The sequence below is a fragment of the Lipotes vexillifer genome, unplaced genomic scaffold (assembly GCF_000442215.2).
Source record: "Lipotes vexillifer unplaced genomic scaffold, Lipotes_vexillifer_v1.1 scaffold853, whole genome shotgun sequence".
In the NCBI taxonomy this organism is placed as follows: domain Eukaryota; kingdom Metazoa; phylum Chordata; class Mammalia; order Artiodactyla; family Lipotidae; genus Lipotes; species Lipotes vexillifer.
In genome coordinates, this window is record NW_006792734.1 from 1,774,088 (window position 1) to 1,799,523 (window position 25,436).

The window sequence follows — 25,436 nt, forward strand, 5'->3', positions numbered from 1 at the left end:
TGATTCTTTTAAAAAATAATATGGTAAAAAACATTTAAAAATAAGTATTCTACACCAAAAGTAAAACTGCACATGTGGCAGAAATTAGCCCTAACTTACAAACGTATCCATATACACATAACATACATATTTATGTATGAAACCACACATATATACATATGCACACACATACACATGTATATCAACATTATATACATAATCTGTGTTCGTGTGTGTGTGTATGCATACACATACGCAAGTTTTCTCTAGATTCTTTATGGAAAGAGAAAAAAATAGCATTAACTTCTACCCACCACAGCGAGCATTCTAATTCTTCTATTTGACAGTGATACCAAGTGCTATATTTTCACATGTTGTTTCTTCTCTGTTCATCACAGGAGTAGTAGAACTTATTGGTAAAGGTCAAGGAATTATATAATCTTGAGTCATAAGGAACCTAGAGGTAATCAAGTTAAACCACTGTTCCAATGAGAGTATTTATCAAGTATCCAGCCACTATTTTAATGCTTTCAATGACTGGAAGGGAGTTTATTACTTTAAGTCATCTCACTTTATGTACTGTTAAAATTATTCCTTTTTTATTAGTAGAAACTTGATGCTCTGACCCATAATAATTCACCAATTGTCGATGCTTACAATATCTGCAATAAATACGTCCTCTGTTTTACTAAGGGTCCATTATACATCAGAAGGCAACCACACTGCCCCCACTAAGTTTTCTCCTCCCCAAAGAAATATGCAGTTTTCTTGGTTTCTCATGACATGGTCTCTAAACCATGCATCGTATCAGTTGCCTTTCAAAATACTCAGAGGAAATAGTAGCAACACTACCTTCTTTAGCAAAAATTACATTAGCTTTTTTTTTTCAGTTTCTAGGTGTAAAAATTGCATTAGCTTTTTAGCAGCCTCATTTCAGTGTGACACATATCTATATACTATCTCTCTATATATTATTTTTTTAATTAATAGATTTCATTTTTTAGAGCAGTTTTAGGTTTACAGAAAAACTGAGCAGAAAATAACAGCATTCCCACATACTCCCCACAGCTCCCACACACACACAGAGTTTTTTCTATTATTAACAACAGTTTGGTACATTTGTTACAACTGATGAACATTATTATTAACTAAAGTCCATAGTTTAAGTTAGGTTTCACTCTTTACATTGTATATTCTATGGATTTTTCACAAATGTAAAATGACACGTATCCATCATTACAGTATCATACAGAATAATTTCACAGACCCTGTGCTCTGCCTATTCATCCCTATATTTTTCATTTGAACTTTTTGCACAAAACTTTAAATAACTCCCATCCTATTTTATCGAGTAATTGATGTTTTACTAATTAAATGCAGGGCTTTATATCTCTCTCTATTAAATTTATCTTTCTGGCTACAGTCCATTTTTTCTAGGCTATTGAGATTTAATTGAAATCCCAATCTGTCAACCAGCATTAATGTAACATTTATGAACTTGATAACTGTGTCTTCTGTATTTTTATCTAAGGATAAAAATGTTGACCAGGAGGATCACAAGAGCAAACCCCTAAGGAATTTTACTAGAGACCTCCTGCTAGAAATTTATTAATAAACTCTCTTTGGGTACAACTAGTTACAAATCAAAAAAACACATAAGCCCAAATTTTCTATCTTGTCAACACAGATGACAAGATAATAAAGATAACTTTCTTTGAGCACTTAGGTATTTCACCAAGTGGTTTATATATGTTATCTCCTTTAATTTTCACAAGAATCCTATCAGGTAGGAACTCTTAGCCCCATTATATAAATGAGCAAACAAAGTATCAGGGTGGATAAACAATATACTGTAGCTAGTAAGTAAAGGAGACAAGATTCGAAGCCAGGTCAAACTGACTCTCCTATTCAATTAGGTTAAATAATATAAAATAGCCCATGTTTATCTAGTTGAAAATTAAGTGTAATAAGTAGAACATAAAGTATATTCCTGATTGTGCTATTTAGAATTTATGATGGTACTATGATCTTCAGCTTCTCTAATTATTGAGCTGTTTTGTTTATTTTTGTTTGTTTATTGCTTATTTTTCCATAGAAATAAAAATATGGTCACTTGCCAAAAATTGAGAATATTTTTAATATGAATTTAAGCTGGGATATAATGAAAATGAGGCAAATTGCTACACGGCATTCTGGTAGGGCCAGAACAACAGGTAGGGCCCTGTTGGTCAAAGGATTATTTGGTGACGGTTCAAAAAATTGTATTCTGGGTATCTGAATCTCAAAAATCAGCCTTATAGGGGTTTTCTTTTGCAAGTAATGAAAATATCTGGAATTAGATAGTGGTGATGGTTGCACGACTTTATGAATATACTAAAAACTACTAAATTACACATTTCCAAAGGGTGAATTTTATGTCATGTGAATTATGTCTCAAAATTTTAAATGGGGATAATTTCTTTTTAATGAACCTCAACAGAGACCCAAATCCATTTTAAACCAAGATCAACTAAGAACCAGCAGAAGCTAGTCCACAAACAACAGTCTGAGGTGCTGGAGCCGACTCAGGAGTTTAGGCTATGAATTTCTTGACACCTAGCTACAATAGGGAAGAGGGGGAAATGTACAAATAGGTATACCAATTGAGAGTTGATCAAAATCTCAAGAGAGTTACAGGTATGTGTATCACTTTAGATTCAAAATAATAGAGAAATATTTTTGAAAATCATAACCTGACAATCAAAAGTGATCTAGACAATAGCTAGATGCTGGTAAATCTCCCAAACACATGCCAAACCATCAATGCAACCCCAAAAAGTCCAGTGACTCTACGCTGATCCACAAACGTCAGAATTCATTGTTCCACTTTCACCATGATAAAACAATAGCAATAGAATGTTATCAAGAAATTGAAATTATGCATCAAAAATTAATCCTAGAGCAACATGCACTGGTTAACAGACATGGACCTATACTTTTTCATGACAACACTCAACTACACGTGTCATAAACCACCAGAGCAAAGTTAAATGAATTAAGCTATAAAACTTGTACGATATCTGTAACATTCAACAGATCTTTCTCTCATAGGCTAGAGCTCTTTCAAAACAACCCCAAACATTCCCCAATTAAGACACAGTAATTGGTATCTTTGAATAACTTGTACAATCTAAAAATGTAAAACTTTATAAAAAATGAAATGTATAATACTTTTCTGACACAGGGATGTTAATTCTAACAGTACTTATTTTTTTTATAATCAGTCAGGCTAAGGGTCTATCAATTTTATCCCTCTTAAAGAACAAGGTTTTGGTTTCACTGGCTTTCCCTATTGTGTTTCTGTTTTCTAGTACATTAATTTCTTCTATGAGCTTCACTATTTATATTCTTCTACTTTGGTTTCATGTGCTCTTCTTTTCATAGATTAAGGAGGCTTAGCTGAAAACACTGACTGAGACCTCTCTTCTTTCTAAAATAAGCATTTTAGTGCTACAAATTGCCCTCTAAACAGCTTTAGCCGTACCCCCACTAGTTCTGATATTTTGTATTTTCATTTCCATTCAGTTCAAAATTCTTTATTTCCCTTTTGATTTCTCCTTTGACCATGGATTTCTCCTTTGACCATGGATTTCTTAGAAGTATGCTAATTCGTTCCCAAATGTTTGAGGGTTTTCTAGAGATCTTTCTCTTCTTTATTTATAACTGAATTCCTTTGTAGTCAGAGAATATTCTTGGCACATCTTGAATTCTTCTAAATTTATTGAGGCTTGTTTTATGGCCTAGAGTGATCTATCTTGGTAAATATTCCATGTACACCTAAAAAAAGGACGTGTATTCTATTGTTGTCAGGTGGAGTGTTCCATGAATGCTAATTAGGTCAAGTTGGTTGATAGTTTTGTTCAAATCTTCCATATCCTTATCAATTTTCTGTCTACTTATTATGTCAATTATTGAGAGAAGGGTACCGAAATCTCCAACTATAACTGTGGATTCACCTATTTCACCTTATAGTTCTACCAGTTTTTCTTTGTGCATTTTGAATCTCTGTTATTAGTGGCATAAATGTTTAGGATTATTATTTCCTTCTGATTACTTGATCCCTTAATCAAAATGACCCTCCTTAGCACTGGTGATAGTCTTGGCTCTGAAATCCCTTTGCCTAATATTAATATAGCCACTTCAGCTTTCTTTTGATCAGTGTGAGCATGTTCTATCTTTTGTTTTAAAATTTAAAGTTCATTTCTTGTATGCAACATACAGTTGGGTCTTGCTTTCTTATCCAATCTGAAAATCTCTGACTTTCAATGGAGATATTTAGACATTTACACTTAATATGCTTATTGATATGGTTAAGTTTAATTCATCTTGTTCTCTATATCTTACATCTATTTTTTGTTCCCTTTATCTTCTTTCTCTGCCTTCTTTCCAGGTAACTGAATGTTTTTTATAGGTCCATTTAATCCGCTTTGCTGGCATATTAACTACAACTCTATTTTGTCATTTTTGTGGTTACTTTAGGGTTTACAGTAAACATCTTTAATGTAGCAGAGTCTACCTTCAAGTGATATTAAGCTGCCTTACATTTAGTATAACAACCTTACAAAAGTGTATTTCATTTTTCACTCCCCAACTTTTGTGATAGTGCTATCATACATTTTATTCTTAGACATGGTTAAGAATGGCTACACTACATTGTTATTATTTTTTGTCAATTATCTTGGAAAAATTTAAATAAAGAGAAAAAAGTCCTATTTACCCAGTAGTTATATTTCAAGTGCTAGTCTTTCCTTGGTGTACATATAAATTTCATTTGGTATCATTTTCCTTCTGCCTGAAGGACCTCTTCTAACATTTCTTGTATTGGAGGTCTGATGGTAACGAATTCTTTCAGCCTGTACGTCTGAAAAAGTCTTTATTTCACCTTCACCTTGAAAGGTATTTTCACTGGCTACAGAATTTTAAATTCACAGGTTTTTTTCAATACTTTAAAGATGATGCTACTCCATTTTCTTGTTTGCATTATTTTTGACAAGAAATCTGCTGTTATTCTTATCTTTGATCCTCTGCATTTTACATGTGGTTTTTTCATCTTGATGCTTTTAAGATTTTCTCATTATTATTGTTTTAAACAATTTGATTATCATGTACCTTGGTGTAGTTTCCTTCATATTTCTTGTACTTGAGCATCGTAGATATGTGGGCTTATAGTTTTCATCAAATTTGAAAATTTCTCAGCCATTATTTCTTTCTTTCTGGCTGCGTTGGGTCTTACTTGCGACACACCAGATCTTCACTGTGGCATGTAGGATCTTTCGTTATGGCACGCAGGCTCTTCATTGCAGCGCGCAGGCTTCTCTCTAGTTGCAGAACATGGGTTCCAGAGTGCATGGGCTCTTTAGTTGTGGCACGCAGGCTCTAGAGAGCGTGGGCTCTATAGTTTGTGGCACACGGGCTCTCTAGTTGAGGCATGCGGGCTCACCAGTTATGGTGCACAGGCTTAGTTGTCCTGTGGCATGTGGGATCTTAGTTCCCGAAGCAGGTATTGAACCTGCATCCTCTGCATTGGAAGGAGGATTCTTAGCCACTGGACTACCAGGGAAGTCCCTCAGCCATTATTTCTCCAAATATTTTTTCCATCTCCATCTCTTTCCTCTCTCCTTGTGGACTCCTGTTACACCTCCCCTCCAGCTTTATTGAGATATAATTGACATACAACATTGTGTAAGTTTAAGGTGTACAACATGAAGATCTGATACATGTATATATTACAAAATGATTACCATAATAAGATTAGTTAACACATCCATCACCTCACATAATTACCTTTATGTGTGTGTGTGTGTGTGTGTGAGGTGAGTACTTTTAAAGTATACTCTCTTAGCAAGTTTCAAGTATACAATACAGTATCGTTAACTATAGTTACCATGCTATACATTAGATTTTCAGAACTTACTCATTTTATAAGTGGAAGTTTGTACTCTTTGACTACATTCACCCATTTTCCCCACATTCTCACCCCTGGAAACCAACAATCTACTCTCTGTTTCTGAGTTCAGTTTTTCTTAGATTCCACATATAAGTGAGATCATACAATATTTGTCTTTCTCTGACTTATTTTACCTAGCATAATGTCCTCACAGTTCATGTGTTCTGTTGCAAATGGCAGGATTTTCTTTTTTATGGCTGAATAACATTCCACTGTGTGTCTGTGTGTGTGTATACATATTTATGTGTATATACACATATTTGTACACACATACACACACATGTATATACACATTTATATATAGCTCTCATTTTCATATCTATCTCTCTCTCTCACACTTCTTTGTCTGTTCATCCACTGATGGATGCTTATGTTGTTTCCATACCCTGGCTATTGTAAACAGTGCTGCAATGAATGCAGGGGTGCAGACGTCTCTTGGAAGCAGCCCAGTTACACTTACTGTGGGGGCCACTTGAAGTTGTCCCACAACTCACTAATGCTCCACTCACTTTTTACATTTCTTTTTTTATCTCTTTTATATTTTTGGTAGTTTCTATTGCTATGATTTCAAGTTCATTAATCTTTTCTTCTGCATTGATCTGCCATTAATTTCATCCAGAATATTTTCCATCTCACACTTTTTAGTCTTAATCTTTAAAAGGTCAACTGTCCTCTCATATATCTTCCATTTCTCTACTTACCTTTTTGAACATATGGAACGCAGTTATAATAACTATTTTCTTGGCCTGTCTTGTTAATTCTAATATCTGGGTCAGTTCTGCATCAGTTTTGACTGATTCACTGATTTCCTCATTACAGGTCATATTTTCCCACATCCTTGCATCCTTGCAAACTTTTTATTAGAGTCAAGACATTTTGATCTTTTTGGGTGCTAGATATTTCTGCATTCCTATAAATATTCTTGAGCTTTGTTTGGAATGCAGTAAATTTACTTGCAACAGTTTGATTTTTGGAAGGTCTTGGTTTTGAAATTTGTTAAGCAGGACTGAAGCAATGTGCAGTCTAGGGCTTAGTATTCCCCACTACTGAGAAAAAGTTCTTCTGTTTAATCTATCCAATGCCCAGTGAATTACGAGGATTTTCCTAGTCTGGTTGGTGGGAACAGGCACTACAACTGAGCCGGTGTGAGACACTGTGGCCTCTAGTGTTTTCATATGGTTCTTTTCCCAGCATCAAGCAGTTTCCTCACATGCATGCATTAATTAATACTCAACTACGTACTTGAGAGGAACCTCTACGGATCTCTGCAGTTTGTCTCTTTGCAGTTCTCTCCTCTCTGGTACACTGTCTAGTGAATTCTAGTGACTTTGGTCTTTCCCAAATCTTACCTTTATCTCCTCAACTCAAGAAGTCCACCAGGCTCTGCTTGGGTTCACCCTCCCTGTACTATAGCCTGAAAACTCTCATGCAAAAAGCTAGGACAACTGAAGGGCTAACCTTATTTATTTCCCATCTCTAAGATATCACTGCCTTCACTGCACGATATTCAATTATTTTTTCCATTATTTCATATATTTTGTCTATTTCTTGGTTGTTTCAAGTGGGAAAGTAAATCTGGTCCCTGTTCTCCAACTTGGCCAAGGCAGAAGTCCTAACACATTTTGACTGAGTGAAACTTATGATTCCAAAAACACTATATTTCCAGAACACAGGAAGAAATGGTGACTGGGGGTTAAAAAATAGGTGGAAGCTTATCATGTATACATTTTTACACCCCCTGAATTTTGAATTATGAGAATGTAATTACCTACTCAAAAACAAACTTAAGTAAATAAAACAGGTGAAGAAATATGGCCTAAACCACAATTAGAAATAAACCGCCATCATAAATGACTCTAAGTATATCCATTTTGTCTTTTAGAAATTCATACATAGATTATAATCCTATGAATTAAGACAGTGTTCCCAGAAAATTCTTTCACTTGAGTCATTAACAGATTTTGGGGTCCAATATGAACTGCTGAATTAAACATTCCCAGGCAGACAATAACCTGCACGGGTGATTCTTATCAAAGTCAGCGAAACCCTTAACTAAGGAGTAAGATTTATTTCCCAAAAGAACGACAGCTTTGCAATCAGACAATCCTGGAGTCATTTTCTTGGCTTTTCCATTTGCCTATGTGATCCTGGATAAGTTATTTGGCCTCTCTGTGCCTGTTTCCTTAACTATAGAATGCAATCTTTCCAAGGTTGTTATAAGATTAATCTATGTAAAGGGTGTGGGACATAATCTTTCTTATAATGCTTAATTTTACCTTGCTTCCTTTAAAAAAAAAAGAAGATATTTGTCATACAGATATCCAATAAATATGTGTTTTGTTTCCGCCCATACCCAAATTATACAGGTGTTGGGGTATATGTCAATTTAACAAAGTTGTTGTTGAAGCAGTATTTATTAACTATTAATCTTCTCAAACAGAAGCTTTAACAACATCAGTTTAGTTGGCTTATTACTGACAAGTATGACAGGTATCACTCACTTTATAAAGAATACTCCCGTCCTATCTTTAAAAGGTTACTTTATACACTTTAAAAAAATCAATACAAAAGTACTACAATGTTGTCTTACCTATTTTGCCTTAATCCAAATTATAGCATCCCTACAATAATTTCTCTCTCAAAAAAAGTCCCTCTAACACTTGTACCTCTGTTATGTTTCTCTCTCGTAATGAAGCCAACTCATACGGATCCACAAAAAGTCCTGTCGGGATGTACTGTTTAATTAAGAGTCGGCAGGTCTGTAAGTCCTCAATGCTCTCTCCAAACTTCACTTTTATTAACAGGTCTCTGTAAGACAAGTATGTTTAAAGTAAATATCTTCATTCATTTTTTAAATGACCTAGTATAACGTTATATTCAAGTTAGTAGAAATACTATATTTCAAATTAGTTTTTCAAAACAAGATTATATCAAGTCAAATGAAATATTTATATCACATCAGAACCACTCATTAGATCTTTCATAAATTCATGTCATAAGCCATAATATAGTATTAGTGTGAAAACAGACAAAGATCAATGGAAAGGGATGGAGTCCAGAAACAGACACACACTTTTTAAAATAAAGGTGCCAATATAATTTGATGGGGATAAGACTGTCTTTTCAGCAAATGGTACTGAAACAACTGTGTATCTATATAGAAAAAACTGAATCTTGACCCCTACCTCATACCATCCTACAAATATTAAATTGAAATAGATTATAAACCTAAATGGATAATTCTCCTGGCATTCTGTCTGGAGGCCCATTCTGGACCAAGTGCAGGGAAGAAGATCCAAAGCACAGTGGTTCTGCTTAAGTGAGAAAACAGAGACAGAAGATAAGGGAGGCTTAAGTAGCTAGAAGTCACAGTGCTATGTTCCAGAAAGGAAGGAACTTCGTAGAAAGAGTTCTAGAAGTCTGAAATGGAGTCCCCTTGAATTTTTGTTGAATACTAAAATAAGCGTAAGATGTAACTCCACAAGACCAGACAAAGAATTACAAGGGAAGTGAAAGATGAGAAATTCTGAAATTTCGCAGAGGGTGGGGAGACACTGCATTCCAACCAACCAAAGCGTAGAGACCATAGGACGCAGCAGAGATTCCCACAGAGACAGAAATAGAATGGTGGTTGCCTGGGGTAGGGAGAAGGGAAGAATGGGGAGTTATTGTTAAGAGGCACAGAGTTTCAGTTTTGCAACATGAAGAGATTTATGGATGGATAGTAGTGATGGTAACACAACAATGTGAATGTCCTTAATGTCACTGAAGTGTACAATTAAAAACGGTTAAGATGGCAAATTTTATGTTATGGACATTTTACCACAATTAAAATAAATAATAATGTAAAAAATATATGACTGGCTGTTCAGAGCAAAAGTAACAATAATATATGGTAGTGTTTATAACATAAGCAAAACATGTAAAGTTAATAAACGTATGGCAAGAATAGCATAAAGGGGAGGAGAAAGAAGTGAACTATTCTGATATAAGATTCATACATTATTCATGGTATACAATAATATTATTTGAAGTTAGACTATGATAAGTTAAAATTGTAAACCCTAAAGCAAACAATTTTTTATAAAGAGAGAGGTATAGTTAATAAGCCAAAAATGGAGATAAAATGGAATGATTAAAAAATATTCCATTTATCCAAAATAAGGCAGAAAAAAGAAAAAAGATTAGATGGGACAAATAGAAAAAAACACAGAAGAAAAGTAGCAAGATGGAGAGATTTAAACCAAACCAACCAAATCTATATTTACATTAAAAGTAAATAGTCTGGGCTTCCCTGGTGGCGCAGTGGTAGACAGTCCGCCTGCTGATGCAGGGGACACGGGTTCGTGCCCCAGTCTGGGAAGATCCCACATGCCACGGAGCGGCTGGGCCCGTGAGCTATGGCTGCTGAGCCTGCGCGTCCGGAGCCTGTGCTCCGCAACGGGAGAGGTCACAACAGTGAGAGGCCCACGTACCGCAAAAGATTGACAGACTGGATAAAATATCAACACTTAACTATATACTATCTACAAGAAACGTTAAATATAAACACAGAGATAAAAGTAGAAGGATGGGAAAATGTATACAAATGTTAATAACAATAAATATGGAGTGGCTATATTAATACTCAAAAAGTGGACTTCAGGGGCTTCCCTGGTGGCGCAGTGATTGAGAGTCTGCCTGCCGATGCGGGGGGCGCGGGTTCGTGCCCCGGTCTGGGAGGATCCCACGTGCCGCGGAGTGGCTGGGCCCGTGAACCATGGCCGCTGGGCCTGCGCGTCCGGAGCCTGTGCTCCGCGGTGCGAGAGGCCGCGGCAGTAAGGGGCCCGCGTACCACACACACAAAAAAAGTGCATTTCAGGACAAGGAATATTGTCAGGGATAAAGAAGGACATTACACAAAAATAAAAGGGTCAATCATCAAGAAAATATAACAATCCTAAATGTACTTTATGCACCTAAAAACAGAGCTTCAAAGTATTCATGTATTTTACTTCTTAGCAAAAACTGGTTGAACTACAAGGATGAACAGACAAATCCACAATTAGAGAAAAAGATTTTGATGCCCTTCTCTCCGTAATGGATAGAACAAGTAGAGAAAATCAGTAAGGATACAGAAGGCATGAACAACCTTCAATTTAGTTGATCTAATTAACAATTACAGATCATACTCAGTGCATAAGAAAAACTATATGCTGGGCAATAAGTCTAGAAGTTTAAAAGAACTGAAATCATGCAGAATATGGTCTCTAACCACATGGAATTAAATTGGAAATCAATGGGAGGAGGAGACACTGCCTTCACCAAAGCCACAGCTTCAGCTTCTCTCTTGTCCTTCGGGCTATGCCTGGGATCTGCTGCCAGGTAGCTTCAGCCCCACAGCCCTGCATGTGTGGTCTCAGGTTCCTTTAGTTCCAGAAAGAGAAAAATTGACACCTCGCATCCTGGAAACTGATCTAAGAGACTGAAATTAGGGACTTCTTTCAAATTTAAACATGGCTAATCAAGGAGCAACAAAACCCACCGGGCCAAACACTGGAAATAAAATACAGTACGCTGGTACAAACTAGTACTTCTGGGAGAGCCTGCTGTTGGCATATCAAACCTGGTGCTTCGTATTGTGAAGGACCACTTTCATGAATTTCAAGAGAGTACCACCGGGGCTGTTTTTTGTTTTTTTTTTGCAGTACGTGTGCCTCTCACTGTTGTGGCCTCTCCCACTGCGGAGCACAGGCTCCGGACGCGCAGGCTCAGCGGCCATGGCTCACGGGCCCAGCCGCTCCGCGGCATGTGGTATCCTCCCAGACCGCGGCACGAACCCGTGTCCCCTGCATCGGCAGGCGGACTCTCAACCACTGCGCCACCAGGGAAGCCCCGGGGCTGTTTTTTTAAGCTGTGTGAAATATGGGACATGAGATACAGCTGGTCAAGAATGATAGCCTAGCACCGATGTACTACAGAGGACTACAGGCAGCTATTAGTTGCATATGATATCATAAATGAGGAGTCCTTTGCAAGAGCAAAAAACTGGGTTAAAGAACTTCAGAGGCAAGTGAGTCCTAACATAGTCATAGCTTTACCGGGAAACAAGGCCGACCTGGAATAAAAGGGCTGAGATTTCCAGGAAGCGCAGTCCTATGCAGATGACAAGTTATTGACGAAGACATCAGCTCAAACATCAATAAATGTAAATGAAATATTCACAGTAATAGCTAAAAAGCTGCCAAAGAATGAACTACAGAATCCAGGAGCAAATTCTGCCAGAGGAAGAGCAGCAGGCCTTACTGAACCCACATAGCCAACCAGGGGTCAGTGTTGTAGTTACTAACCTACAGTTAGAACTAGGTAGAATATTCTTCTGCTTTCTAAATGTTAGCAGTAGAATTGGAGCGTTTAACAAGTTTAATATGACTTCCAAAAAGAAGAGACTTACAACAGAGTCAATTTTCTAATACAGAATTATTTTAAGTGTTTTCAACTTAATTTTTAATAACATGCATGTGTCCATGACTAATGTTTCAGGAATAGAAGGAGAGAATGAGAGCTGTGTGTCCACTTATTTCATTGGAAGGTTAGGAGGAATCATTTCTCATCACCAGAGATACAGACAAATGACTGTCTGGACCGACAGTTAACCAGAACCCACAGTTCTATGAAAAAGATTTGGAACTTTTCAGAAACATTCTTTATTTAGAAGGAGGTTCTAAAGATACTTATACTTAGCTACAGTATTCAGGCTAACAGTAATTTCTCCTAGTATCTATATTTAAAGTGTACATTCCACATATTAACAAATTATCCAAGAGAAAACAGTCCCATATCTTCAAGGGAAAAAAATGAACATCAGTAGCATCTGAACTATAGCTAGTCCTGTTATATTTTAAATGGGCTTAAAAAATCAAATGTAGGGACTTCCCTGGCGGCGCAATGGATGGGACTCCATGCTCCCAAAGCAGGGGGCCTGGGTTCAATCCCTGGTCAGGGAACTAGATCCCACATGCATGCCGCAACTAAGAAGTTAGCATGCCACAACTGAGGAGCCCACGTGCCACAACTAAGGAGCCCACCTGCAGCAACTAAGGCCCGGCACAACGAAATAAATAAATATATTTAAAAAAATCAAATGTAACCCCATCTTGTTTTAGGAATAAGAAAAATGATAAGTGCATCTTGATGAACAGTGTTCCCTTCAAACATGTGACCTTATCAACAAAAGTAAAACAAACCAGGTGTCTGTGATTCTGTTTAATCACTGCTGGTCATTATGTAGGTTTTGTTGTTTAGGGGCAGAGAAGGAGCTTTTGTCCCCGTTGGACATAATACAGTCAATACACTAACAATCATGTACATTCAAATTTATTTTATTATTTATTTTTGGCTGCGTCCGGTCTTCGTTGTGGCAAACAGGCTCTTTGTTCAGCCCTCTAGTTGTGGTGTGTGGGTTTTCTCTCCTCTAGTTGTGGTGTGCAGGCTCCAGGGCACGAGCTCTGTAGTTGTGGCGTGCAGGCTTAGTTGCCCCGTGGCATGTGGGATCTTAGTTCCCTGACCAAGGATCGAACCCATGTCCCCTGTGTTGTAAGGTGGATTCTTTACCACTGAACCACCAGGGAAGTCCCCAAACTTATTTTAAAGTTAGTCTTCAGCTGTGCTGTAAGTAGGGTAATGCATGGTAGTTTCCACATATATGTTTATTACTTTTCTGTAATATTTAAGAGTTGCTCAAAAGTATGCAAATGCTCTATTTACAATAGCCAGGACATGGAAGCAACCTAAGTGTCCATCAACAGATGAATGGATAAAGAAGATGTGGCACATATATACAATGGAATATTACTCAGCCATAAAAAAGAACGAAACTGAGTTATTTGTAGTGAGGTGGATGTACCTAGAGACTGTCATAGAGTGAAGTAAGTCAGAAAGAGAAAAACAAATAACACATATATATGGAATCTAAAAAATCTAACACATATATATGGAATCTAAAAAAATAAAAAATAAAATAGTCAGAAGAACCTAGGGGCAAGATGGGAATAAAGATGCAGACCTACTAGAGAATGGACTTGAGGATACGGGGAGGGGGAAGGGTAAGCTGGGACAAAGTGAGAGAGTGGCATGGACATATGTACACTACCAAACGTAAAATAGATAGCTAGTGGGAAGCAGCCACATAGCACAGGCAGATCAGCTCGGTGCTTTGTGACCACCTAGAGGGCTGGGATAGGGAGGGTGGGAGGGAGGGAGATGCAAGAGGGCAGAGATATGGGGACATATGTATATGTATAACTGATTCATTTTGTTATAAAGCAGAAACTGACACACCATTGTAAAGCACTTATACTCTAATAAAGATGTTAAAAAAAGTATGCAAATGAATAGTTACTAAAACAATTATTTTCTTCTCTCCCCGTTTGAAAGGGGCTTCAGTTGTTCCTACATGGTTAGAACCATAATAAACAACATACCTGTAATTTATAACATTATTCTGATATGTTAGTAACGATAATGCAGCTTTGTTTTCCCAATTCATTTTATTTTGATAGGTTCGGTATATTACACTAATTGTTTTAGGTATGAGATTGACCATGTGTCAATCAGAGACGATTTAATCTCTTCAGGTGTTGAACTGTTAGCACAACTTGTACATTTACAGTAATTCAGAATTAGTAAGGAAAACAGTTCACCAGTGTTTAGTTTTATACTAAGGTTGAAATAAAATGGTTATTATAAAAAGAAAAAAAATCAGTAAAATATTTCTGGAAAATCCCCTAAAACCTTAAAATCAAACAATTGTGTCTAAAGGACTGACACCAAAGATGAAATAAAAAAGGAAATTAGAAAATATATTGAACTAAATGAAAATAGGGGAATTCCCTGGTGGTCCAGTGGTTAGGGCTCCACACTTCCACTGCAGGGGGCATGGGTTCCATCCCTGGTCGGGGAACTAAGATCCCACATGCCATGCAGCACAGCCAAAAAATAAAATTTAAAAAGCTGCAGTGATCCAAACAGTGTGGTACCAGTGAAAGAACAGAAAATAGATCAATGGAACAGAATAGAGAGACCAGAAAGAGACCCACACACACATAGTCAACTTACATTTAAAAAAAAAAAAATGAAAACAAATATGTCAAAATTTGTAGGATAGCAGAAATACAGAAACAGATGTAGTGGACATACCTATGGATACCAAGGGGAAAGGGAGGGGGGATGAATTGGGAGATTGACATATTGGGATTGACAGATATACACTATTGATACTATGTATAAAATAGATAACTAATGAGAATCTACTGTATAGCACAGGGAACTCAATACTCTGTGGTGACCTAAATGAGAAGGAAATCCAAACAAAGAGGGGATATATGTATATGTATAGCTGATTCACTTTGCTGTACGGTATAAACTAACACAATATTGTAAAGCAACCATACTCCAATTTAAAAAATCATAAAGAAATAATAAAATTAAAGAAAATGTGTAGGATATAACTAAACCTCTGCTTAGAAGGAAATTTATACTTCTTTGTTTATTCATTTTTTATTGAAGTATAGTTGCTATTCAATATTACGTAGGTTACATGTATATAATAGAGTGATTGACAATTTTTAAAGGTTATACTCCATTTATAGTTACTATAAAATACTGGCGGGCTTCCCTGGTGGCGCAGTGGTTGAGGGTCCACCTGCCGATGCAAGGGACACGGGTTCGTGCCCCAGTCTGGGAAGATCCCACATGCCACGGAGCGGCTGGGCCTGTGAGCCATGGCCACTGAGCCTGCGCCTCCGGAGCCTGCGCCCCGCAGTGGGAGAGGCCACAGCAGTGAGAGGCCCGTGTACCAAAAAAAAAAAAAAAAAAAAAAAAAAAAATACTGGCTATATTCCCCATGTGGTACAATATACCGCTGTAGCTTATTTTATACCTAATTGTTTGTACCTCTTACTCCCCTACCCATATGTTGCCCGTCCCCACGGGTAACCACTAGTTTGTTCTCTATATGTGTGAGTTTGCTTATTTTTTGTTACATTCACTAGTTTGTTGTATTTTTAGATTTCACATATAAGTGATACCATACCATATTTGTCTTTGTCTGACTTATTTCACTTAGCATAATGCCCTCTAAGTCCATCCATTTTGCTGCAAATGGCAAAATTTTGTTCTTTTTTACAGCTGAGTAGTATTCCACTGTATATATATATACCACATCTTCTTTATCCATGCATAGAAATTTATACTTTTAAATGCAAAATACTTATACTAGGGGGGAAAAGGTCTAAAAATCAATAACCTAAACTGCCATATTAAACAACTAAAAAGGAAGAGGAAAGTAAACTTAAAGTAAAAAGGAAGGAGATAATAAAGTGCAGACATTGATGAAAGAGAAAGTAGACAAATAATAGAGAAAAATCAATGAAATATTCCTTTGCTGAGATCAATAACATCGGTAAATCTCTAGACTGATCATGAAAGAAAGAAAAAAGCACAAATTACCAGAATGAAAGAGGGAACATTACTACACAACCTTTACATACTAAGAGGACAATAAGGGAATATTTGAATAATTTTATTCCAATAAATTAAACAACTTAAATAAAATAGACAAATTCCTGGAAAGAAAAAAAATCACTAAAACTGATAAAAGAAATAAAATATCTGAATAGCTCCATATCTTCAATTGGTAATAAAAAAATTTAAAGCCTTCCCACATAGAAAACCTCAGACCTAGATGTTTGTTTTTTTGTTTTTTTAAAAAAATATGTATTTATTTATTTGGCTGCACTGGGTCTTAGTCACAGCCTGTGGGATCTTCACTGCCTCATGCAGGATCTTTGTAGTGGCATGTGAGATCTAGTTCCCAGACCAGGGATCAAACCCAGGCCCCCTGCATTGGGAGCATGGAGTCTTAACCGCTAGACCACGAGGGAAGTCCCAGGCCTAGATGGTTTTATTGTTTAATTCTATTAAACATTTAAGAAAGAAATAATGCCAATGCTACACAATCAGAAAATAGAGAAGGAAATATTTCCCAATTTATTCTATAAGGCTGGCATTGCCCTGACACCAAAACCAGAATAAGGCATCACATCAAAAGAAAAGACCAATATCCCTCAAGAACATGAAATGAAAAACCTTAACAAAGAATTAGCAAATCAAATCCAGTAATATTTCAAAAAGATAATGCTTAGGGGTTAATTTAACAAAATACATGCAAGACCTATACTCTGAAAGTTATAATATCGTTAAGATAAACTGATAGGGCTTCCCTGGTGGCGCAGTGGTTAAGAATCCGCCTGCCGGGCTTCCCTGGTGGCGCAGTGGTTGGGAGTCTGCCTGCCGATGCAGGGGATGTGGGTTCGTGCCCCGGTCCGGGAGGATCCCGCATGCCGCGGAGCGGCTGGGCCCGTGAGCCATGGCCGCTGAGCCTGCGTGTCCGGAGCCTGTGCTCCGCAGCAGGAGAGGCCACCCCCCCAAACAAAAAAAAAAAAAAAAAAAAAAAACACCCCCCCTGCCAATGCAAGAGACACAGGTTAGAGCCCTGGTCCAGGATGATCCCACATGCCGCGGAGCAGCTGGGCCCATGCGCCACAACTACTGAGCCTGTGCCCTAGAGCCTTTGAGCCACAGCTACTGAAGCCTGCGCACCTAGAGCCCGTGCTCCGCAAAAACAGAAGCCACTGCAATGAGAAGCCCGTGCAGAGCAACGAAGACCCAACACAGCCATAAATAAATAAATTTATTCAAAAAAAAAGGGGGCTTCCCTGGTGGCGCAGTGGTTGAGAGTCCGCCTGCCGATGCAGGGGACACGGGTTCGTGCCCCGGTCTGGGAAGATCCCACATGCCGCGGAGCGGCTGGGCCTGTGAGCCATGGCCGCTGAGCCTGCGCGTCCGGAGCCTGTGCTCCGCAACGGGAGAGGCCACAACAGTGAGAGGCGCGTGTACCGCAGAAAAAAAAAAAAATTAGAATTCTTAAAACTTGATAATAAAATAACAAACAACCCAGTTTAAAAATGGACAAAAGACTAAGACACTTCACAAGTCAAAACAAGAAAAATACAATATGATATCACTTATATGCGGAATCTAAAATATGACATAAATGAACCTACCTACAAAACAGAAACAGACTCACAGACATAGAGAACAGACTTGTAGTTGCCAAGGGGAAGGGATGGACTGGGAGTTTGGAGTTAGCAGATGCAAACTATTACATATAGAATGGATAAACAACAAGGTCCTACTGTATAGCACAGGGAACTATATTTAATATCCTCAGATAAACATAATGGAAAAGAACATAAAAAAGAATGTATACGTATGTATAACTGAATCACTTTCCTGTACAGCAAAAATTAACACAACACTGCAAATCAGCTATACTTCAATTAAAAAAAAAAGGCTAAGACACTTCACAAAGGAAGATATACTAGTGGACAATAAGCACACAAAAAGATGCTCAATATCATTACTCATCAGGGAAATACAAATTAAAATTACAATGAGATCCACCAGAAAGTCTAAAATTAAAAAGACTGACCATATCAAGTGCTGGTAAGGACGTGGCTGGCAAATTCTGTTTCATAATGTATGAAACAGAACTCTCATACATTACTGATGAGAATGTAAAACAGCATAATCGGGCTTCCCTGGTGGCGCAGTGGTTGAGAGTCCGCCTGCCGATGCAGGGGACACGGGTTCGTGCCCCGGTCCGGGAAGATCCCACATGCCACGGAGCGGCTAGGCCCGTGAGCCATGGCCGCTGAGCCTGTGCGTCCAGAGCCTGTGCTCAGCAACGGGAGAGGCCACAACAGTGAGAGGCCCGCGTACCGCCAAAAAAAAAAAAACCAGCATAATCACTTTGGAAAACAGTTTGGCAGTTTCTTAAAAAGTTCAACATTTATCTATCATATACCCAGCAATTCTGTTTATTGATATTTACCCAAAATTAATGAAAACATGTCCACGCCAAGACTTGTACACAACTGCTCATTATAGCTTTATTTATCATAGCCCAAAACTAGGAACAACTCCGATGCCATAGATATGTGAATGAATAAACAAATTTCAGTATTCTGCAACAAAAAGAACAAATTACTACCATACAGAACATCATTAAATCTCATTGACATAATGCTGAGTGAAAGAAGCCAGATATCAAAAAGTACATACCGTATGATTTCATTTATATAAAATTCCAAAAAATCTATCTAGTAACAGAAGTAGATCAGTGATTGTCTAAGTGTGGGTATGGGTGAGGGAGAATAACTGCAAGTAGCACATGAGTATTTTTGGAGATGATGAAAATGTTCTATATTTTGACTGGTTACATGGTTACATGGGTGTATACAGTTGTCAAACTCAATGAAGTTTATAAAAAAGAAACCACTATGGGGGCTTTCCTGGTGGTGCAGTGGTTAAGAATCCACCTGCCAATGCAGAGGACACGTGTTCAATCCCTGGTGGGGGAAGATCCCACATGCCGCGGAGCAACTAAGCCCATGTGCCACAACTACCAAGCCTGTACTCTACAGCCCGCGAGCCACAACTACTGAGCCCGTGTGTCACAACTACTGAAGCCCACGCGCCTAGGGCCTGTGCTTTGCAACAAGAGAAGCCACTGCAATGAGAAGCCGGCGCACCGCAACGAAGAGTAGCCCCTGCTCACCACAACTAAAGAAATTAACCCGCGTGCAGCAACGAAGACCCAACGCAGTCAAAAATAAATAAATTAATTTTAAAAAAAACACTACAAAATAGTACTATTATAATTCCTATTTTACCTGTAAGAAAACAAAGCACTAGGATAAAATACCCATGTTACTCTCTTCATAGAAAAATTGTCATCTCCAACTTAAAAAGTATGGGGAAACGTTTTCAGGCTTTACGTATGATATTAGTTTCTGGTTCTCAGATAATCAATAAACTTATATGAACTCATTGCTCTAGGAACACAGCAGAAATTCCAAGAATTAAATATCAAGAGCAGCTATCTCTATAGATATTTTTTGCTTTTATTCTTTAAAGTAGTCTGAGGTAATTTTACATATAGCAGTTTATTTTCCTAATAATTTGCATTCACTGAAAGAATTCTGAATAGTTTCTATGGCATTGTTATATTCTATTTTGCCCCATAATATCATTTCTAGTGATGTAAAAGCTAATCACAGAATATAAAAATCAATTAAATCCAAAAGTTGTGTATATACATGTGAGTAAACAAAAATATTTTCACTCTTTCAAGAAAAGAAAGAGGGAAAGGAAAGCAAAGCACAGAGAGACTAAGTAATTCAGCCAAGAGCTAAGATTCAAACTCCAGTAGTTATACTCTAGAGCCCAAATTGTTAGCCACTATTTCATTCTGCCTCTATAAAATATCAAGAGCAGTCTATCTATCTATCTATATATTGCTTTAATTCTTCTAAATATATTCTAAAGTAGACTATATCTATTATCTCTTTTCTTCTGGATACTATATATGTATTTGTGAACATGTAATATCTTATCATCAGAAAAAACATATATTTAAAAAGACAGAGACTCTTCAGGACCTCCCTCCAAGATGAATTCAACCAATTAACCAAAACACGTCGTATGTATTTGTTAATCTTTCTGAAGTTATTCACCTGTGTTACCTTTCAGTTCACATTCTTCATCTTGTTCTCAAATATAACACGTAAATTTCATCAAAAGACTTGCAGAAAATCAGATATACTACAGCTATAGCATTCCTCTGATCCACCTATCCAGTAACTCTATAAAAGAAATAAGCTTGTAATAAAGCTTATTCATGCAAGTCCCCAGAAACCAACAGTTTCTATTCTGTGTTCACAAACCATCGTTTTAGCAATCTGGCCTAGAATTTTGCCCAGAATCTACAATAACTAACTAACTTCCAGATCATCCAAAGATTATAAACAGAAGTTCAGCAATGGTTTAAGCAAGTTCTCCTACTTCAATGAGATATAATTCATCGGAGAGGGGAGACTCTAAACTCATTTATATTCGTTAAGGCCCTTTTGTGTAATTAATTCCCTTACATTTTCTGCACTTCAGTTTCCTACTACTAATAACCACTTGGCCCTTTCCAGAGTGGGATTAATTCTTCTTGACCAAGAAGACAGAAATAAGAGGGGCTAACAAATTCTACTTTCTATGATATGTTAATATTTCTTCGTCTACCCTCTCAAGACTATACCTGCTCTAAACATAACTAAAAAAGCCTTTTTAAAAAATGACTGTTGGCATTTTCTGAAGGTCTCAAATAACTCTGAGATTTCTAGTTTCTGAAGCTATTCTTATGGGCTCTGTCACTCTTCACTGTTGGTTTTATATCCTTTTTATCCTCATTACTTAGAGTTGGACAGCTACTTTTGTTGTCACGATAGTCTCTTCAGTTACTTCTTTCTTCCTTATTGGAATCAGTTATCTCCCATTCCTCTTGAAAATACATTCCAATTACGTTAAAGAGAGAAGCTATATAATTGGCATAATTACCCTGATATCGCTTAAAATGTGTCTGGAACTCTGTCAAAAACTCCTTTCAGAAGTGAATTCCCTCCCAAAGTCAGTTTTATACTTTATAGTCACACCTCCTCTTTGAAACTGTACTGCCCAGATTGATCACCTATCTCATTATTAATAATAATAGCTGGGCTTTCCTGGTGGCGCAGTGGTTGAGAGTCCACCTGCCGATGTAGGGGACACGGGTTCGTGTCTGCCTGCCGATGTAGGGGACACGGCCTGGTCCGGGAAGATCCCACGTGCCACGTAGCGGCTGGGCCCGTGAGCCATGGCCGCTGAGCCTGCACGTCCGGAGCCTGTGCTCCACAACGGGAGAGGCCACAACAGTGAGAGGCCCGCGTACCACAAAAAATAATAATGATAATAATGATAGCTAACATTTCCTGGGTATGTGCTATATAACAAGCACTACATTAAGGAGCTTTCCATATATTCTCTGATCTAATCATCACAACCCTAATAAGGAAATACTATCATTATCCACCTTTAACAGTAAGGTAGCAATGACTTAAGTAACTTGACTAAGGCCACACAGATACTAAATAACAGAGCTACATTTTGAGCCCAAATTTATCTGAATTAAAAACAAACAAACAGAAAAAACAAGTTCTTTCTACTACACCTCCTAGCCATTCACTTGTAGGCTAACATTGAAGAGTGAGGAGAGTGAGTTGTTTTAGTTTAAGGTGGCTTATAAAATGAAGGGATTTTTAAAATATATGTATCAGAATTTATAAGTCAAATATCTGATAATAATTTCAAAGTGACCACCTTGAGAAGCTTTAAAGTTTGGGAATTTCTTATGAAACAGTTTCCACAACATATTACCAGTCTTTTAAATATCTTTAACACTGGCAAATACTCATTTTTGAGGATAGTTTCTTTTTTGGAAATAGTTTGGTCTTTGGAACCAAGTCTTGTAAATTAGAAATAGTGATTTAGGGTGGTATAATATCTTAGTACTTGAGAGTGTGGCTTTGGAGTATGATAGTCATAAATTTGAATCAGAGCTCTACCACCCTAACCTCTACACAATTATTTAAATTCCCTGAGCCCTAGTCCCTCATCTGAAATACAAGAAAGGTATCATCTATCTTACAACCATTGTGAAGATTAAACGGAATACTGTATATACAGCTTCTGGCTATATAAATATATAATAGATATGTGTAGTAAATAATAAATGTTTGTTTTCTCCTTCTCTTCTCCACTGTTATTTTAATCATTATTTCAGACTATGAATCACGTATCTGTCACTTATAACTCTAAGAAGGCAAGTAATTTTTTTTCAGTTTATCCATTTTTAACTATTGAGTTTTTGCTTTAAATTACATTGAAACAGTATTTTGATGTAAGTATAAGTCAATGGGCAACTTACCTGTGGAAACCATCTTTCAAAACTTCTTGCCTCAAAATAATTTCAGAACAAGTGGCCCTTATGCCTATAAGCATGAAAAGATTTTTTTTAAACAAAATAAGCACTCAATGAAAGAATATTTAAATAATCAGAAAATAATAGTTTGGATAGGCTTTAATTACCTGGAAAATCTAACCAACCTAAAAACAAAACAAAAACTTTTAAAACTTAAGCAATTTGAGCTACACATAAATCTATTTCTAGTATAGCATAGGAGTTAAAAGTCTTGACTTTGGAGTTAGATTGGCTAGTTTCAAACCCCAGTCTGTCTATTAACAGCTGTGTGACTTTGGGCAAGATAGTTTCTCTCTCTACTAGTTGTCATGAGAATTTAATATATGTAGAAGCACTTAGAACAGGGTCAACCACATAGCAAGCATTCTATATAAGTGTTTGCTATTTATATTACTTTATTCAGGTGATCCCAGGACACCAAAAACAAGAGAATGGCCAAAGAGCCAGGAAACCTCAATTTTAATCCTAGCTCACTGAAACTGAGTATCAGATGCAAACTGGCAACTTCTATATTATACCATCCACACATAGAAAAAACTGAGAGGATGGTACACTATGCCTTGTGGAGACGTTGAAAGAGTTTAAAGAAACAACAAAAACTGGAGGCTTTTGAAAGGTTCAAAGGGCTCCTTTATAAACTTAGAATAACCAGAAATCTCACTATAATATGACTCCATGCAGAATTCAGACATTAAAACTGTTACTCAGTGTCAGTCTCATAAAGTTAAAAATTCAGCTACTAATGACCACCAACTCTGCCCAGGCACTTTGCTATGGAATTTTACTCCATTTTCAAAAGCTGCAAGTGTGTGGGAAGAATATTAAAACAAACATACAGAAAAACCATACACTACTGTATGTTGCTAAGTCCATTAGATGTATTCCTGAGAAGACCGCCCCCAAAAAAAACATGACAGGGAGATGGAAACATTTGGAATATACTAGGGAAGGAAGGAAAAAAGTATGAAAGACAACATTTATTAAATAATACCTATATGACAGATTCTCTACTTGGGGCTTTCACGTATTTTAATTTTCACAGTCTAGCTAAACAGGCAGGCAAAATTATTGCCATTTGTACACAGGAGGAAACTCTGACTTATAAACAGTTACTGTCTAGGCCACATAACTAGGTAATTAACTGATTAGAAGCAAGATCTGCCCAACTTTTAAAGCCTAAGGCATTTCCACGCTCCTAGCTTTTTGAAGAAATCTTAATTAGTTTGGAGAAGCACATATCATCTTTCCCAAGCAACTTACAGAATATCTCTTGCATAAATCCAGATATTTCTTCTATGTTTAATTTTAATAGAGGTGGGGGTAAGGGTTTATATCTGCCTATAAATTAATTAGAAAAAAGGTCAGATTAATAGGCTTAAAGTCTATCAGGATATACACTAGAGAATAGTAAATTTCATTCATCTTGGGGTAGTAGAAAAGCTAATTTACAAACAGTATTGCAAATACTAGATTATTTATGATTTTTAAGGCAAAGGTACCATTTTCTTTCTTTTTCTGGTAATATTTATTTATTTATTTAGCTGCGTCGGGTCTTAGTTATGGCACAAGGGACCTTCGTTGCGGCATGCAGGAACTCGCCTCGCGCCGCGTGGGCTTCTCTCTAGTTGTGGTGCGCGGGCTCAGTAGTTGCAGCAGCACGGGGGCTTAGTTGCCCCGGGGCACGTGGGATCTTAGTTCCCTAACCAGGGATTCAACCCAAGTCCCCTGCATTGGAAGGTGGATTCTTAACCACGGGACCACCAGGGAAGTCCCCAAAGGCACCATTTTCAAAGTGAATTTGTTGCATCTGAATGCACCTTCAAGATTTTTCCTCTTAAATATTACCTTACTTGGTTATTGCGGCCTGAATTCGCTCTGGAAATTGACCCCTTTTTAATCACAAAATGCCAGTGCTGGAAGAGTCTTCAGATATAAGTCCAGTTGTTTAAAACTTCTTTTTGGCCTAGTAATCCTTTCTTCAAATAAATTTGGGAACTTAATGTGTAAACACAAAAGCAGAACAGCACTGACTTACAGATACTAGTCTAATATCGTCGTTTTAAAGACAGAGAAACTCATCTGATTTGTACTGACTTTCCTTTCCCTATCAAACGTTGTCACTTTATTGTAATTACTACTGCACTGTATACATCTCCCCCTACTGCAATGCAAGCTCCACGAGGGCTGGATCCACAGCGCCTAGCACAGCACTTCTGCCCACGGACTCGGGCCCAAAGAAGTGAATCAACTCGCTTGCCCAGCCCTGAGTCATAAAGAAACCCTAGCCCAATCTAGTCCATTATCAAAAATGTTTGTAAAACGAAACTAGTCTTCCTCCCCTTTCCACGTCCCCCGAGGACAACACACGCTATGTATTCTAGATTGGGGTCTCACACCTCATAGGGCACTTAGACTTTGCTGGGCCCGCAGCAGTCAGAAACTTCACGCATTCCAAGAGCATCCCAAGACGCTTCACGTCTGTACTTTACAATATTTTTTTCTTTTTTTTTTTTTTTTTGCGGT

At 37.4% G+C, this 25,436-nt stretch overlaps 1 protein-coding gene across 1 annotated transcript in view; it reads right to left on the reverse strand.

Annotated features, from left to right (window-relative positions):
• The window catches only part of PIGX (phosphatidylinositol glycan anchor biosynthesis class X), a 34,184-nt gene that overhangs the window by 5,673 nt on the left and 3,075 nt on the right, over nucleotides 1-25,436 (reverse strand). Inside the window, exons 4-5 of the mRNA XM_007465886.1 lie at nucleotides 22,860-22,923; nucleotides 8,632-8,773 (exon numbers count right to left, since the gene is read on the reverse strand). Of these exons, the coding sequence (XP_007465948.1) occupies nucleotides 8,632-8,773; nucleotides 22,860-22,923 (206 nt within the window). The remainder of the gene's footprint in view (nucleotides 1-8,631; nucleotides 8,774-22,859; nucleotides 22,924-25,436) is intronic.